The following is a 17814-nucleotide window of genomic DNA, read 5'->3' on the forward strand; positions in this document are numbered from 1 at the left end:
TAAAACAAGAAACCCTACTTGAGCGTACCACACACAAACCTCGGATCTACGAGTTGCTTCGGCCGATATGCTGCAGACCTTTTATGGTCTATGTCAAAATCTATATCTTTCTATTTACTTAGGAACATTTTTCAGATATTATCAGCTCATCATATGATAATTATGGTGGTGACGATGATAGTAATTCGAGTTTAACGTCCTTATGAGTAGGTTATGACTTACACTCTATCGCGCGAAAGGCTTGCGGCAGTAATTTGTACTTGTTTCCGAGAAAGGTAATTCTGGGTCAATTGTACTATGCATAACTCTGAGGTGTTTGAATGTTGTGAGATAAAGGCGCGTTTGTAAAACTTATATCTATAATTACGCTCCGCTCGTGCTATCTTTCAAATGCCGTACGACAATTTTGTCATTTTCAATCAAAAAAACCCTTGATTGCGCTGAACTTGAGTTATCAAAATATCTGAATATGAAATATTTGCCCAAGAATACTTGTCGCTAACAAACAGTAGTTAAAATAAGATAGTGATTTTCTCAGCTATTAGCAATTATCGGTGAGGCAGAGATACAAACTCCGGTCGATGCTGCTCGGACTCTTCAAATATTCCTGATTGCTACTCTTGCTCTTCTCCACATACGTGGCATACTTTGCATCTAAGAGGAATACTGCTGAAGAAATTTTTTGTTGATTAGAGATAGTGGGATGATATTGTGACATGCATGTGCCGCTTGATCTAAGGTAGAGAGTATTACCAGATTGTCCTGTGCAAAACGCTCTTGCCTGAATAAATCTAAACTTTTTCCATTGAACACATTTCTACTATCTAATATAATATACAATACAATACAAATTTGTTGGGATGGTGCCATCTCTTTAATGAATCTTGAACTATCAGAGAACTTCTAGTTAAGATGTCTGGTCGTTCTCATATGGGTGTACGCGCATCCAAGACCGCCACTATTGGTATAAATATTAGGTGTTGCTATCCGTATAAGTCTATTGACTAGTTTCAAATTGCAATGTTGGAAATGGTTGAAGTTATAATAGATTTTGGTTTATTTGCTAGATTTGGGTCGTCATTCATCGATATGTAGCTTTTTATCCATATGCTCGGGAGCTGAAAGACCTTATACTGTGATTTTCTTTACGGCTGCCAATCGTACCACACTTAATATTATATATTAACTTGTTATATTGTCTATTCCTCCTGAAGAGGTGGAACAAGATTATGATTGACGCGGTCCATGTGCTAGATTGATTTTGCGGCTTCTAGTGAGATTGCTCGTAATTAATTTGGTTTGACCTCCCAAACGCGAGAAGCAACCGTTGTGTTATCCTTAGAGTAGAAGTTCTGTTGTTCAGATTGTATATGTTTGCTGTTGATTGCATACTATCTTCGGGGAATGAATTTTCTTATTGATGAGACGTGCGGCTGACAGAAAACCAATAGGCATTATATTTCGGCTATAAATTCTCTAAAAGTAGAAGCTCATACCCAAAATCTCGCTAATTCACGCAAGGTCTCATTTCATCTTTCTATATCATCACTTCATATAGGCTTCTACTTAAGATACCGCTTCGAGAAGAGTGCAAAGCGTACTATTAATTTAATTTGTCTCCGTTGTGTTTGTCGCAACTTCCGCTAGGCCCATGCGCGCTCTCGGGCCCGACCTCGATTAGCGATGGTAACCCTAATCGGCTGGGCCCTGTCAAAAAAAGGATAAGGCCAAGTGGAGATAGGCAGCCTTTATCAAATCTTCCTCCGTGAAAGCTGATCGAGACGGGTGCGTTGTCTCTTTTTGATTACTTTTGATGCTTATAAGAGTCTTGCTCTAGGACATCCAGCAACGAGCAAAACAAGATGCATACTGAGACAAAAAAGTTTTGGTCACGACCTGTTCGTGCAGTGTTAGATTTATTTAAATCTGTCTTATCGGCAAATCTAGGTGAACAGATGCTCGAAGTGACTAAACGGCAATGGCATATCGGAACCACGTCTTTTGGAGGACCTATTGTTCAGTATGATTGATTCTTTTGATACTTTTACTAGCAGTGTATGGAGATCGCTAACGATTATTATATATAGAGTTGCTAATGTATGTTCGAGGTTATCGAGATCAAGATTTCAATCTGAGTTAACAAAATGCTAGTTTAACAATCTATTTGTACAAAAATACCACTGGCTGGATGATTCGACATATCAAGAGCTTTTTGGAATCGCTCAATCACTACCCGGTTCCGCGTCTACAAAACTGATTTTCATTATCACTCTCCTACGCACTTCGATCCTTCCCGCTTTACTCTCATTCATGTTTTGGGCTGGTCCAGGAGCGGCTGGAATGTTTGTATTAGCTGTTGGAATTGGTGAAATAGGAAGTTCGCTGCCTAATCCTGTGTATGCTTTACTAAGTGGCTTAAACTCCGCTATCGTTGGTGTGATTTTTGTCGCTGGCCTGAACGTTTCGTCGAGGTGTATCACCGACAAATTAAGTCATCTGACAATATTTGTGTCGGGAATGTTTGGAGTCATGTACACTTCGCTTTGGTATTATCCTGTACTGATGATTGCTGCCGGTATTATAACCTTAGTTTTTGATTCGCCATATTTCAAATTGTTGGTACGATTTGTGAGCAGGCATTGTAAGGCAATAAAGAGATCAATGGCGCAGACTGCCAGAGATATGGTTGACAGCGCGCTTAACAGGAAAAAATCGCCGGATCAGACAATTAGCTTGGAAGACTTAGGCAGCATGCAGCCTGATCAAAGACCGGAACATGACGAGCCATGCGCATACAACGCCGAAGAAAGACCACGCCCGGAACCAACCAAAAAATCCGACGAGATCCTAATCCGCACAAGGACGGGCGCATCTGCAGTTTCATTCACGGCGACAGAGATACATAATGAGAATTCACAAGACGCCGAATCCAGAGCATCGGTAGAACCAAATTATCCCATCAAATTCGGAATTTCTGTCGTTATATTCTTTGTTATATCATTTGTCGTAATCATGGTTATTCGAGCCGTTGTTAAAAACCTCGGTATGCCGTATTTGATGTTCAGTAATATGTACCTGGCCGGTACAATTATTTTTGGCGGTGGACCCGTGGTTATTCCCTTATTGCGTGAATATACAGTTGGACAAGGCTGGGTATCTCCTCGCGACTTTGCAATCGGTCTCGCGCTAATTCAGGCATTTCCCGGTCCAAACTTCAACTTTGCTATATACCTAGGCGCATTGGCATACAAAAATGGGGGGCACTCATCATTTTGGGGAGCAGTTGTCTCTTTTATTGGTATATATACTCCCGGGATGCTTATCGCGGGCGGTATGTTTACATTTTGGCATAAGCTGCGGAGATATGTTGTGATCATGAGTTTTCTCCGAGGTATAACCGCCGCAGCAACAGGCCTTTTATGGACTGCAATCTATCGGATTTGGGATTCCGGATTTCTGTCGTCGTCAAATCAGGTAGGCGAGTCACTGGGGAATGAGGCATGGTGGTATGTAGTGGCTGCTACGGCTTTTGTGTTGGGCTATTTGTATCAGGTGCCGACGCCTTTTTCGATTGCGGTCGGTGGTTTAATGGGTGTTATTCGATGGGCCTATGATGGTGCGCCGATGTAGGTCAACACGGTTTTATCAAAGCACGTTTCGTATGCAATGTCTTTCCAAGTTATGTAATGAATTTTTACAGTACCCGACATCCTTGAATTATTCTTATGTAACTACCTATAGATAGATTGCTGCCCTACTAATAATATCCAGCAACAAAGCTAAGAATGTCGGCTCTTTTATGTAGGTTGACTCGAGAATCACAAAGCATTATTGTAACTGTCGTCTCCGTGCAATTGTACAGCACGACACTAAAATCAAAATGTTTAAAAAACTTGGGCATTAGATATTATAAAATATCATTAGTAGTTTCGATGGTCACTTAGATACATTTTCTTTCATCCTAACCCCGCCCCCGCAAAGTGGAATCAAACAAGATCTCCCGCTTTATATTTAGTATCTACCAAGTAGGATACCTTTTTAGAAATAGGACATCAGTTGTGTAGAACTGATTGCTGATCTAGATTTTAGATTAGATTTTTCTCGTCATACTGAGCAGAGTCGAACCTGACGAGCCCAGAATGTTTACACTACTTACTCCATCTTTACTAGCTGATGATGACTTCAACGCTTACCTCGAAGTTTGGGCCCGATTATGGGTTGTTACTAGAAATGAATACAGATATCCAGTCATTTTTCTCATGCTCGGGAGAAGCTATCAAGTGACGTAATATAAGGCAAGGCATGGTGAAGTCAGTATCATAAAGTGTGTGGTCTTCGCATATCCGCATGTTTCTTAGCGCAGCGGCAAAATACCGCTGGGTAAAATTCACTTAACTCGACATATTTCATCGCTTATATATCTGCGTGGTGGGTTATCCGCTTTCGTCTATACTCGGACAGCAGGCCATCAAAGAGTACATTGGAACACCACACTACTGAATAGAATAGCTGACACTTTCCCTAATAATGCCTACAATCGTCTGCCTATCTTTTTCTGCTACGAAATAAATCAGATATTCCTCGACTGTTCGCGCGAAATATCGCTATATCGAGCTTTTGCTGACTTAAAATATATTTATTTTTGAGCCCTGCTGACTATGTTAATGCAGATCAGGAAAAGACTTAAAAACAGACACAAATCTTCACATCCTGCTCTTCTATTACTACCCACACATCTGCTCGCTTTTTGAATATCAATTAGTCCCTGTAAACACAATGCATGTTTTTGTTACCGGGGCAACCGGCTTTGTCGGTTCAAAAATTGTCGACATCCTTCTTTCTAGAGGCCACACTGTTCTTGCTCTCGCTCGCAACCCCGCAAAGGCAGCCGTCATAGCATCGAAACCCGGAGTGACCATCCATACAGGCTCACTCACTGATCTTGAAAGTCTCAAGGCCGGTGCACTGGCAGCTGATGGTGTCATTCACACTGCATTCGTGCATGATTTCACGCAGTATGCGACGAGTATAGCTATTGATCTTGAAGCAATCAAGGCAATGGTTGGAGTTCTGAAAGGAACAAATAAACCTTTTGTTTCCACTTCTGCAACATTGCTTGCCGGCCAAGGTAGAGTTGTTACAGAAACTGATCCTGTTGAGGTTGTGGATATGCCAACTCGCGGTCCAGCAGAGACCTTTGTTCTAAAGAGCTCTGACGACGGTATACGTTCCAGTGTCGTCAGACTGCCTATCGTCCATGGTGAAAATGATCCTGGTTTTGGAACAATCTTGGTGAATCTTGCTAAGCAAAAAAACTATGTTGGATATATAGGAGATGGCACGAATTTTTGTCCGGCAGTCGAAGTAAACGACGCGGCACTGTTATACGTTCTTGCTCTCGAGAAAGGTACTCCGGGTTCTGTTTACCACGCTATAGCCGAGCAAGGTATCGAATTCCTCGAGATCGCAAGCACTATTGGCAAAAAACTTAGTCTTGAGGTAAAATCGATTCCTAGAGAAGAAGCAGGCAAATACTATGGCTGGTTCGCTGCATTTGCCGGGTTCAACTTCATGGCTTCTAGCGAAATTACTCAGAAGCAGCTAGGCTGGACGCCAAAAGGTGACGGAATGATTTCCAATATCGTTCGGTATTACTTGTAAAGTTATCCAGCTGCTAGGCTTAGTCTAAATGTTGATAGTTGAGAATTTACAATATTCAATTTTTCAATTCGTGGCAGACTGGTCCCAACTGTGCCTTAGTTACTGCTATCGGCAGGAATCTGAAATCTTATAGCTTAATCCTTAATCTTGGAGAGTGGCTAATTTGCTTGATGCATGATTGTCGATTTCCGAACGACTAGCATGCAAAAGGAATTGGGTCGGAACCTAGATCTGTAGGACTGATTGTCGATCTAGATTTTGGAATAGATCTTTGTAGTCATAGTCTTATACTCTTTGCTTCAGAATTCAGAAAAACAATTGAGCAGAACCGAACCCGGCGAGCCCAAAATGTTAACGCTACTTGCGCCATATTTACTAGCTGATGATGACTTCAACGCTGACCTCGAAGTTTGGGCCCGATTCTGAATTTCCACCAAAAGCGATTCCAGATATTCAATCATTTTCTCAAGCTCGGGAGAAGCTATTTAGTGACGTAATATAAGACACCGCATGGTTAAGTCAGTATCATAAAAATTGTGGGGCCTTCACATTTCCGCAACTTTCACCGCACAGCACAAAAAATAATTACCCAAATACTTGGATTCTGACGCATATTTATACAATTCTTACTTCTAATACCCGATTTACTGATGCAGTCGTTGCTTCGAAACACGGTGTCCTGTTATAATATGTGGTATATCCAAACTCCGGTCGCTTGGCATATCACCGCAATTGGCAAATAAACTCCGCGTCCCAAAAGTTAAGCGAAGCGCATCTAAGTTAACGCCGTGAATTACCTCCGTAGATAGCTTGATATATGCGGAGATTTGCTAAGTTAACGTTGCTGACGGCGCCAAAAGTCTGTCGAGCTAACTCTGTTTACGCAGGTCAATTACAGACTCGAAGATTTAAATGGCATGGCCACCGATCGTCTACCACTACTATTGAACAACTACTTGTATCTCACATTTCTTTGTCGATTTCATAGGCAATATGCACGTCTTTGTCACTGGTGCAACCGGCTTTGTCGGTTCAAGAATTGTCAACATCCTTCTTTCTAGAGGCCACACTGTTCTTGCTCTCGCTCGCAACCCCGCAAAGGCAGCCGTCATAGCATCGAAACCCGGAGTGACCATCCATACAGGCTCACTCACTGATATTGAAAGTCTCAAGGCCGGTGCACTGGCAGCTGATGGTGTCATTCACACTGCATTCGTGCATGATTTCACACAGTATGCGGCGAATATAGCTATTGATCTTGAAGCAATCAAGGCAATGGTTGGAGTTCTGAAAGGAACAAATAAACCTTTTGTTTCCACTTCTTCACCATTGCTTGCCGGTCAAGATAAAGTTATTATAGAAATTGATCCTGCTAAAGTTATGGATATGCCAACTCGTGGTCCAGCAGAGACCTTTGTTCTAAAGAGCTCTGACGACGGTATACGTTCCAGTGTCGTCAGACTGCCTATCGTCCATGGTGAAAATGATCCTGGTTTTTTAACAATCTTGATGAATCTTGCTAAGCAAAAAAACTATGTTGGATATATTGAATCCGGTACAAATCATTGGCCGTCGGTCGAAGTAAATGACGCGGCACTGTTATACGTTCTTGCTCTCGAGAAAGGTACTCCGGGTTCTGTTTACCATGCTATAGGCGAGCAAGGTATTGAATTCCGCGAGATCGCAAGCGCAATTGCCAAGAAAGTTGGTCTTGAAGTAAAATCAATTCCTAAAGAAGAGGCGGGCGAATACTATGGCTGGTTTGCTGCATTTGCCGGGTTCAACTTCATGGCCTCCAGCGAAATTACTCAGAAGCAGCTAGGTTGGACTCCAAAAGGGGATGGAATGGTTTCTGAAATCGGTCTTTATTATTCCTGAAGGCAGCAAGTCTGTTGAATTGACTTCGATAATTTATTCTGTTAATTTTAATACTCAATCTTTTTATGTCGTCGTGGCAGTCAACACGCGCTAATCCGGTCGTGTTTCTTGTTAAGTTGCCCAAACCGGATTTGGACAGTTGACGGCACAAGGACGCCGACGACGCTTCATCAGTGGTTACTAAACTGCAGTGGACGGCTGAACAGCCTGTGTTGCTTTATACATTTGGTCAACGCGCTGGCAGAGTAGAGTCCTCGTAGTTGTCAGGGAGTTCTAAAACAAATGCCGGAGGACTGGCAGTGTCTGCAGGCAGATGTAGGCTAGTCTTGCGGAAATTCTTGCCAGACCATAAGTAAAGCGGTTAGCTTCAAAAGGTGCGAGGTGTTGCAAATTATTTTGTGGTTGGCGTTGCAAGCGCTATTTCCAGGATACAATCGGAAAGCAATCTATACGCGTACTCTGTCAGCTTCCAGGATCAATATCAGTTCGGCAGAGTAGGTAACCCAGTATACGACGAAATTGACTAATTCCTTAGATACCAGACAGCTTGATATATGCCTCTGGAATTTGAAAATTATACAGTCTATGCTTATCTATTGCTCGGATACGTGTCAAATATGAAGTGAGGTTGCGGGTGAAACGACTATGTCAGCGATATCGGTCGGAACAATCATCACTCCCATGTCAGCAATTGCACAACACAACACGCCGTATTAATACTCGGGTTTTGCAAAGAGTTAGTAACTATTTATTTTATATGCACAAATCAGTTTTTATTCAATATTTAAAATACGGTCGTTCATCTCAATTTATTGCCTTGCTCATTGCCATCTATTAAACTTTGGCATAACGACGTCATACTGTCTCCGACTCTACTAACGTATAAGAACAATTGCACATCTATCTCTTTTGTGCGAGATAGGTATTTGCTAATACAAAGGGTAAGACTTGCAATCATCTGCATGATAGTTAATCTGTCTGATGACGTGACTAAATCTTTACGAGCCAGTGAGTAGAGAATTTAAAAAGAGACTACATCCGTTGTCCTATTCTACCATCACCCATACATTTCTCCCTTTGCCAATCTCTTTGTCGATTTCACAGACAATATGCACGTTTTTGTTACCGGTGCAACGGGCTTTATCGGCTCAAGAATTGTTAATGTTCTTCTTTCTAGAGGCCACACTGTTCTTGCTCTCGTTCGCAACCCCGCAAAGGCAGCCACCATAGAATCGAAACCCGGAGTAACCATCCATACAGGCTCACTCACTGATCTTGAAAGTCTCAAGGCCGGTGCACTGGCAGCTGATGGTGTTATCCACACTGCATTCGTTCATGATTTTTCAAAATTCGAGGAGAATATTGCTCTTGATGTCGCGGCGATCAAGACAATGACTGAAGTTTTGAAAGGAACAAGTAAACCTTTTGTATCTACGTCCACGCCCTTAGTCGCTGATCCAAGAAAGGTTATTACAGAAACCGATCGAGCTCAAGTTGTGAATTCTCCGGGTCGTGGGCCAGCTGAGAATCTAGTCCTGAAGTCCGCCGCCGATGGCGTACGTTCAAGTATAGTCAGAGTTCCTGTCGTTCACGGCGAAAATGACCAAAATCTTTTACCATCCTTATGCAAGATTGCCAAGGAAAAAAAAATCGCTGCCTACTCTGGAACTGGCTCCAATCGTTGGCCGGCAGTCGAAGTAAACGACGCGGCACTGGTATTCGTTCTTGCTCTCGAAAAAGGTACTCCAGGTTCTGTTTACCACGCTATAGCCGAGCAAGGTATCGAATTTCACGAGATCGCAACCGCGATCGGTAAAAAATATAAGCTTGAAGTAAAATCGATTCCTAGAGAAGAGGCCGGCGGATATTATGGCGGGCTTGCTGGATTTGCCGGGTTCAACTTCGTGGCTTCTAGTGAGATTACACAGAAAGAATTAGGCTGGACCCCTAAAGGGGATGGGATCATTGCCAATATTGGCAAGTATTATTGAGGTTCAAAAGTATGCTGCATTGCATTTAGGATATGTATACTATTGACTGGTGTTTTTTTCTAATCATTAACTCTGTCTGTTATCCATCTCGTCTCGTTTATCATTCTCAGGGGCTACTTATAACTCATGACTAAGGTAAAATGACCCTTTTATACACAATTTCTGTAATCGCAATACGAAAATAGGGACTAGTAATAATAAGACCGCTTAATAATATCATCTGTCGATTTGCATCCAACCGCGTTTCCAAAAATCTCTTTGAATAGTAAAATTATATATATATTCCATGTACGTTAATTACAACCTAATCCGAATCCCAAATTTATTCCTTCCATCTTTCTTTCCATGAATCATTAATAAAATAAAAAATAAAGCCCTAGGTCCATCAGCTTTCAAATATACAGCCAACGATCAGAACTTATCATCTCCATATCTCAATACACAAATTATCCCTTCGGGAACAGAATACCATGCCCTACTATCAATCCTTTCCTTCCACCTAAGACTCAAATAAAAAACCCTTGTAACATTCAAAAATAAAACAATGAAGACAAACTTGCAGGTTCTCCTGACAGGCGACAGATAACAAGAAAGTTAGTCAAACGAGCCGGCAATCCCCATTGCGATCCCAGACCAGTCGCTACAGCCATCAAGGCGAGCGCCATCTGTCTGGATCTGCAGATTCTCGTCACTGAAAACAAGAAATGGAGAGCCAGTCGGACATTCAGTCTGATTGTCGTCATCGGTCAGAGTAGCGGTGCTAATTGTCTGGATGTCTTTTTCTGCGCTAAGAGCTGAGACGTTGGTAGAGATTGTCGAATCGACGGTGGTGGCGGTGATTTGTTTTGGTGAAGCTAGTTCGGATAAAAAATTTTCAGAGATGATGTCGCTGTCGTCGGCGGAGCCAGTAGTCTGAGTTCCAGTCTCATCCTTCGAGTCGAGGACGGCGTCCCAGTCGAAAAGATGAGACTGATTCGAGTTCACCGAGCTGTCAAAGGTAGTGGACTCGGAAAAGATAGTTGCATTTGGCAAAACGTCAAAGAGCATATGTGGAAGAGAATCATTGCTGACATAACTGTAGTGCTCGCGAGCTTTACCATCCAGGGGCCCCAGATGAGTGGTTGGTTCTTCAAATGACGCTGCAGGTCAAGGAGTGACATCACCGCTGCGGGATGATGCATCGATTTGAAGGCCATCACATCGAGGGCGTCAGGAGTGGCAGGGATATCAGACGAGTCTTCAGGAGATGTGCTGTACGAATCAAAAAGTAAACCAGAGGCTGGAGAGAACGACGAAAGAGAGGATGAGGAAGGCGAATCAAAGACAGAGGCTTTATCGGTGGATATAAAGTCAGACGAGGCCATCTCGGTCTTTATCCGAGGTTCCTGTGGTACTGTAGTAGATGATGACGATTTAGAAGCAGACAACTGCGCAGAAAGCTCATCTAACTTCGCGCGAAGAGACTTATTCTCGGCCTCGACGATCGCCAAGCGATCCAAAACGGCACTGTTTTCTGAGCGAAGATCGAGATTGATCGACTCGAGTTCTTCTAGTTGTTTGCGCTTCTTCTCTCGAGAAGACTGGGCGGCTTGACGGTTACGCAGGATTCGCTCTACTCGTCGCTGCTCCTTTTCGATAGCTGTCTTTGCACGCTTGCGCGGAGGCAGGGCGCCAGGGGGGAGAGGAAGTGAAAGACTCTCACGACGTTTTCGAGATCCATCGAGAGAGTAATCTGGAGAGCTGTAGTCCTCGGGTGACTCTGACATGGCTGGAGGTATCAGAGATTTGACGTAAAAAAAGTGATGATGAAGAGAGAAGAGGAGAGAGAAGGTGGAAGTAGGCTGTTAGTTAGGCACCCAATTTGGGGCGCTGGACGCGTGGCCGCAGCAAAGTGGACACGCTGGCACCTTTATGCTGCGCCTTGGACCCGGCTCTCTGGTTTCTGACCCAAGAGCTTTACAGAAAGTGCAACCGGGTCAGGAGATGGGTGCCAGTCGGTTTGCGCACGTGCCGGGCCTGAGACCGCTCACGCGCCATTATTATCCAGAAACAGGGAGAACAGACGAACTGATAAAGAAGATAAGTGTAATAAACTGAGTAGCATTGAATATTGCAGGAGAATCCAAAAGAATCCGAGAGAAAGGTGCGGTTGAGCATGACAGGGGCCGATCCCAGCTAACGAGTATTATCCCGTCACATCGAAGCAAGGAGTCGCGACCAAGATTATCATCAACCCACAGGTGTACGGAAGTCAAATGTATTTAGCTTATGATAGTCACCACTGATTACTGCTCAACCGTATATGAAAGTTTACTCATCCATGATCCGAGACGACTGCGACGTCTGAAGGCTTACATGAAAAGAAAGGCTACTATTGCGCGGCCTCTTTGTTTTTTTGTAATTTTTGTAAGAGTTTATATCATTCGTGGCTAAAACCGAGACTGTTGTATCAAAGACTCAACAGCGATACTTAGTGCGTATCGACTGATATTGCAATACGCTGAGAGATCATTAACATTACCAAGGCGGTTCGGGCGTGTCAAACCCTTCAACTGCCTCGCAATATATATCTGAAAGCGCAACGCCATGACCAGCGATGATCCACTTAATATATATAACCGAGGTACTAGTATCGAGCAGACTTGTACATCCTCCAATTCCTTCATCGTTTATCTTGTCTGGTGTAATTATCTGTAGATCCTCTTTGATTTGTATGATTGTGCTGTCCTGTGTCTCACAGTTGCTTCTGTCTTTTGTATATCTGTAAAGACAGTATACTATATCAGATGCATCGGGTAGCTCATAACACTTTGTATTGCACCCATAGTTTCCATACTGATACTTTGAGCCGAATACCAGTGATTTGACAATGTTGATCATAGAATATACTATAGATCTTTGTTAGTTACTGATATGAAAGGTTCTCACAAGAAAATCCTCGGCGCTGCCATGAATGCTTTGCCAAAGTGGATTACTGCTGCCTTATCAATCCACGGCGGATATCATATCTCAGACATAATAGGCGAATTCTGCTTAAGACAACTCTAACATTATCAAACCATCGCTAGAGCGGCAATGCAAACTCTTCTAAGATTTTATATTTCTAATAATGGCAAGTGTATTATCCTACCGTTATCAATCAGAAACTCTGGCCGGGTCATAGGCACAACACTGATCACGATATTAATAAAAATAACTAATGTAAGTGCGATCGGTAGTTTAGTTTTTTCACCCAAAGCCATGACGAAGACTGCGAATTACACACGTTTACGCTGCACTTCCTACGAGATATAAACTGATCCAATATAGGAGTTCTGTTCATTAGTCATTAATTACACAAACCAAGAGTCATCAATGCGGCTCATATTGAATTCTGTTAGTTGCAGTCATTCAAGCAATTTTTTCGTTTTAAATATATATATGTAACTACAATAACCATCCTTGGATCTCTATATCTGTCACTATCTACAAAAAGCAATCACTTCTAATAAAAATAGAGTCATGTCGTCAGCAATCCGTGCCGCAGCGCGCCGGGCGTCATTGCATCCGCCTTACTGCTCCCAAGCACTCCGATTTCGCTCAGCTATCCGCCACGGGTCCTCTCAGCCTGCCGAGGTATGTCACTCCTTTCTCCTTTAGGCATTTTGCTGCTGATGCAGCAACTGACATTCTTTTAGGTACAGGACGCGACATTGAAATACATTCGTGAAACGGATCCGCACAGTCTTACTACCTATGCCCGACCCGAGATGGTCCTGTACAAGGGCAAAGGTTGCTATCTGTATGATTATAACGAAAAGTAAACATTTCTTTCATTTGCTTGATGCAGGATCTCTCTTGAGTTAGATCAAGGTGCTGACTATTTTTTTAGGAAATACCTGGATTTCACTGCCGGCATTGCTGTCAACGCGCTCGGCCATGGCGATATCGAAATTGCAAAGATCCTCTTCGACCAAGCAATGACAGTCATTCACACCTCAAATCTTTACTACAATGAGTGGTCTGGTCCTCTCGCAAAATTGCTCGTCGACCGGACATTAGCCACCAAAGGCATGACGCAGGCATCGCGAGTATTTTTCGCAAATTCAGGAACTGAAGCTAATGAGGCCGCTTTGAAATTCGCGCGCAAGTTTGGCAAATATGCGGCTAAGAATGCTAGTGAGGAAAAATTCGAGATCATTTCTTTCTATCATTCGTTTCACGGACGAACTTTTGGAAGTCTGACTGCGACACCCAATGAAAAATATCAGAAACCCTTTAAGCCTATGGTTCCTGGGTTTAAATATGCGACTTATAACGACATTGATAGCGTGGATTCGCTTATTAGCGACAAGACTTGTGCTGTGATTATTGAGCCTATTCAAGGCGAGGGCGGAGTGTACACAGCATCGAAAGAATTCATGGTTGCCCTGCGACAGAAGTGCGACGAAGTAGGCGCACTTCTCATCTTTGACGAAATTCAATCAGGATTAGGACGCTCAGGACATGTGTGGGCGCATGAGGCATTTGGACCTGGAGCTCAGCCAGATATTTTGACGATGGCTAAAGCTTTGGGAAACGGCGTGCCGATTGGCGCGACTATGGTTACTGAACGAGTAGCTGAGGCAATTAAGATTGGCGACCATGGAACTACGTTTGGAGGCAATCCTCTTGCCTGCCGCGTGGCACATTATGTTGTTGGCAAGCTCACCACCCCAGAATTTTTAAGCTCGGTGCAAGATAAATCTCGAATCTTCAAAGCCGGCTTTGACAAACTCATGGCGAAGTATCCAAATCTCGTCACGGAGATCCGCGGAACGGGAATGATTTGGGGGATACAATTAAGCACTGATCCTACGCCTGCAGTTAACGCGGCTAGAGAAAAGGGATTGTTAATTATCACTGCGGGAACGAATACTATTCGAGTTGTTCCGCCGTTGATTATTAGCGAGCAGGAAATTGAGGAAGGATTACAGATTTTAGATGCGTCGCTTAGCTCTTTGTAAGGTCTACTGACAAGCTAGCATAGAGTAAAAAGTTTTGTTATTTGTGACTTGCGAAAATAGAATGCTAAATGATAATTTTAATGTTATTCATACGTGGATTTAGATTTACAATTAGTGAATAGAATTGATTATGAATTATGTATTGATCTCTGATCATTCTGGCCATGCGGCGGGCTGCCCTTTTCTAATTCCCAACTGTGTAAGTCGATCAAGATAATTCACCCTCATATCTGCAACATAATATATACTCAGCGCACGCCTCTACTTTAATCAATTATTATATTTTGATATTCCCAGAATTAATCAACTGAGATATTATAAAATTTTTAATTTGGTATTTATCCTTTTTTATATTTTTTTTTTAATTTTCTGGGGAATTTATTATTTCGAAGAGAAGTTGCCACTGCGAACAATGATCCGATCAATCTCACGAATCTCCACCCACCGCCCTCTTCTTCGTTTCACAACTTTTCAAAATTCCCCCCTCTCTATCAGACTATACGCGGATTTTTCTAAACCTCGTCCAGCACCGCCACGACTTCCCGAAGATGAACAAGAAGAGTTTGAGCGCTTACTAAAGAAAGCTAACGCACCATTTACTCTCGATGCCGAAGAACCGGAGATTGAAGTAGATATCGAAACTCTTACAGCTGTTATGGAAGGGAAAGAAGTTGAGAGTCCGAGTGTTGAACAGGAAAGTCTGGCGAGATTGAGAGCTATGAATACGAAGCATGCTGATTATGTCGGACGTACGATTCCTGAATTTGAAGGTGATGTTAATCCAAAGGTACATTACCCATCTCGTTCTGCTTATTATTATTTTTTTTTTATTTTTTATTGAATTTGAATTTGAAACAATGAGCTAACCTGGACGTTAATTTTTTTTCGGAATAGACGGGAGAGATCGGTGGACCAAAGCAGGATCCACTAAAACATGGAGATTATAGCTTTAATGGCCGTGTTACTGATTTTTAGTTGCTATTTTTTAATGATATAGATAATATATCGAAACTCTGAATGGTATTAGAATAATCGTGTAACAGTTTCATTAGTTCTTGCATCTTAGAGATATATGAAACCATTTCAAAGAACTCTGTTCCGATTATCAGCAGTCTTCATATAGATTAACCATTTCAATCTATTTCTCATCTAATCGAATACCTAGAGCATTCAGAGATGATCATTAAATATATCTATATGCATATATAATAACATTGTAATTACATAATGTTCCTAATTCGAGAACAACCTAGTCTTTAGATATCGTTAGATGTCATCGTTTCAAAATCAGCGCCACCACCCGTCTACCTCACCCACAAAGTGAAGCTCAGAATACACTCAAAAAAAAAAAATTCAATAGAATCTCACATTCTCATTCTTGACTAGGATTGTTTCACGCAAAAATACGAAAATTTATATAAATGTTAGGTCCTGCCCGGATTCGAACCGGGGTTGGCGGAAATATCTCGATATAAAATCAGAATCCGCAGTGATAACCAGCTACACTACAGAACCAATTTTTTGAAAAATAAAAATTTAAGTATCTCTTAGCTCTTAGAGTAATCACGTGACGACGTTTTTCTCTGTCTACATACTCTCTTGAGATGTGGTTTGCATGTATGTCATAAGTCTTGATGATCAGTCGATGCTGGGCTATAGCCTTTTTTAAAATTATATTGCGGCGGCAGCGTGCTAAGAGCTGAAAATAATCGACGCAAATGAATTAGTTTCGATCGCGTGTTGGAGTAACAGTGCGATCTTAGACAATAAATGACGATCCAGCGGGCTTGATAATTATGCATGGATGATGACATGTTATGATAGATAGCGCAGGTAAATAATACATTGATGAAGAGGCCTCAATTCCGCAGCTATTTAACAAGAACTAATTTCCTTGACGCACAATTACCTAATGTCTGTATGACAAGCTTGCTACGATTATCTATGGTTGAATCAAAATACTGGGCTATGATGTGAAGTGATGTGCTTTGCTGGTGGCTTGCTTACAGGTGTCTAATTAGCAACTGAAACGAATCCCCAGACTTACCGGATCTATAAATGTACGAAATAGGCTGCGAATTCGAAAAACAAGACTCTAAATTTGCTTATTCAAGTCACGATACACTAGAGATGCCGTTCTAAATAGCGAATTACAGAAATCGAGCAGCACTATAGTTTAGTACGAGAATGAGAATAGGGAGAGATAATAGGAGAGAGTGAATGAGTGAAGGTGAGCATGCACATATTATTACAAATACAAAAGTCAAGGTCAAAGTTCAAAGTTCAAAATGAAAAATCCAAACCGTTGACGACAGAAACAGAAATATGGGTACACTGAGGCCAAAAATTACAGCACTGTCTAGTTCAAAAGAGGAAAACCAGCAACGCTTATTCCCAAACGAGAGGCTTTCTTGTTTGTTGTTCTCTCTAGCGCTTGTCACTGAATATTCTGATGTTGCTATTCTGCAGATCATTTTGGTTTTCTTTTTTTTTCTACTTGTTTGTTTGTTTTGGTGATAAGACCTCAGAGGGCTTCTGGTTAGTAGGTAAATGGAGCACGACAGCATATTCTATTGCTCATCTTTTATCACCATCATCAAGCTAATAATAAAGTGATCGATTGGAAAAAAAGATTCGAAATAGAATGGTCTGGCTCGCTGAATGAATCAGTGAGTCACTGTCATACAACAATCATGCGCATTACAGACACCGCCAGTGAAGTAACTATCTGCTCGTAGAAAGTGGAGCACTTACTATCGCAGATACTACTTACTGTCTGGCTCCTATTGCCCGGCCTATAGCACAATACTACTCTGTACTATACTGTCAGTGCCATTCCTCTCGAGATATAGATACTATAATCACAGCAATATCAACGATAAATAACAATTTTTAAATATTAGTATAATCACAACGATCACAAGACATAACCCAGTCCGATATTTTTGTGTTAGCCTACGGCGATCGCAAGTTGTAGCAGAAAGTTCACTAAACACTCTAAAAATAACCGAGCAAGCAGTACTAATCCAAATTAGGCAGTACGCTAATCTCCAGTCTGCCCGAAATAGTACAATGGCCAGACTCCGTAGTACTCTTTTTCTTTGACAATATTTAATTTTTTAATTTTTTTAGGTTTTTTTCATTTTTAGCTTAGTCTGTGAACGAGCTCACAATTTGTGACGAGCTGCGTTTCATCACTGCTTGATCTCTTTCTATTCGCTAGTCTAAGTAAGAGGAAAAAAAGATAATCTACTCATCCAGCCATTTTTCAAAACAAAGCAAGCTATAATCTACCAATG

At 42.0% G+C, this 17814-nt stretch overlaps 8 protein-coding genes across 8 annotated transcripts; 6 read left to right on the forward strand and 2 right to left on the reverse strand.

The window, feature by feature from the left end:
- The first annotated feature begins 1487 nt into the window (after positions 1–1487).
- On the forward strand, positions 1488–3935 carry V2V93DRAFT_365261 (chromate transporter-domain-containing protein). Its single transcript, XM_066909043.1, has 3 exons — positions 1488–2020; positions 2088–2097; positions 2152–3935. The coding sequence occupies exons 1-3, from the start codon at positions 1863–1865 to the stop codon at positions 3628–3630; spliced, it is 1647 nt and encodes a 548-aa protein (XP_066767334.1). The 5' UTR covers positions 1488–1862; the 3' UTR covers positions 3631–3935.
- An 841-nt stretch (positions 3936–4776) lies between these two features.
- V2V93DRAFT_378561 (SDR family oxidoreductase) lies at positions 4777–5661 on the forward strand (the record flags this gene model as incomplete). The annotated part of the gene is made up of 1 exon (XM_066911963.1): positions 4777–5661. The coding sequence occupies one exon, from the start codon at positions 4777–4779 to the stop codon at positions 5659–5661; it is 885 nt and encodes a 294-aa protein (XP_066767335.1).
- Positions 5662–6654: 993 nt separating this feature from the next.
- V2V93DRAFT_357264 (SDR family oxidoreductase) lies at positions 6655–7539 on the forward strand (the record flags this gene model as incomplete). Its single annotated transcript, XM_066908024.1, has 1 exon — positions 6655–7539. The coding sequence occupies one exon, from the start codon at positions 6655–6657 to the stop codon at positions 7537–7539; it is 885 nt and encodes a 294-aa protein (XP_066767336.1).
- A 683-nt stretch (positions 7540–8222) lies between these two features.
- V2V93DRAFT_365270 (SDR family oxidoreductase) lies at positions 8223–9774 on the forward strand. Its single transcript, XM_066909044.1, has 2 exons — positions 8223–8480; positions 8549–9774. The coding sequence occupies exon 2, from the start codon at positions 8649–8651 to the stop codon at positions 9528–9530; it is 882 nt and encodes a 293-aa protein (XP_066767337.1). The 5' UTR covers positions 8223–8480; positions 8549–8648; the 3' UTR covers positions 9531–9774.
- A 350-nt stretch (positions 9775–10124) lies between these two features.
- Positions 10125–11296, reverse strand: V2V93DRAFT_378564 (uncharacterized protein; the record flags this gene model as incomplete). Its single annotated transcript, XM_066911964.1, has 2 exons — positions 10125–10535; positions 10628–11296. The coding sequence occupies 2 exons, from the start codon at positions 11294–11296 to the stop codon at positions 10125–10127; spliced, it is 1080 nt and encodes a 359-aa protein (XP_066767338.1).
- A 480-nt stretch (positions 11297–11776) lies between these two features.
- On the reverse strand, positions 11777–12793 carry V2V93DRAFT_365278 (uncharacterized protein). Its single transcript, XM_066909045.1, has 2 exons — positions 12661–12793; positions 11777–12418 (listed from the first exon to the last, which is right to left on the reverse strand). Exons 1-2 carry the CDS (start codon positions 12770–12772, stop codon positions 12048–12050), a joined length of 483 nt encoding a protein of 160 aa, XP_066767339.1. The 5' UTR covers positions 12773–12793; the 3' UTR covers positions 11777–12047.
- Positions 12794–13031: 238 nt separating this feature from the next.
- V2V93DRAFT_390181 (pyridoxal phosphate-dependent transferase) lies at positions 13032–14515 on the forward strand (the record flags this gene model as incomplete). Its single annotated transcript, XM_066912390.1, has 3 exons — positions 13032–13145; positions 13208–13329; positions 13402–14515. 3 exons carry the CDS (start codon positions 13032–13034, stop codon positions 14513–14515), a joined length of 1350 nt encoding a protein of 449 aa, XP_066767340.1.
- A 230-nt stretch (positions 14516–14745) lies between these two features.
- Positions 14746–15718, forward strand: V2V93DRAFT_365280 (uncharacterized protein). Its single transcript, XM_066909046.1, has 2 exons — positions 14746–15302; positions 15410–15718. Exons 1-2 carry the CDS (start codon positions 14928–14930, stop codon positions 15488–15490), a joined length of 456 nt encoding a protein of 151 aa, XP_066767341.1. The 5' UTR covers positions 14746–14927; the 3' UTR covers positions 15491–15718.
- Positions 15719–17814: the final 2096 nt, after the last annotated feature.

The sequence above is a fragment of the Kockiozyma suomiensis genome, assembly GCF_038497685.1.
Source record: "Kockiozyma suomiensis strain NRRL Y-17356 unplaced genomic scaffold V2V93scaffold_3, whole genome shotgun sequence".
NCBI lineage: Eukaryota > Fungi > Ascomycota > Lipomycetes > Lipomycetales > Lipomycetaceae > Kockiozyma > Kockiozyma suomiensis.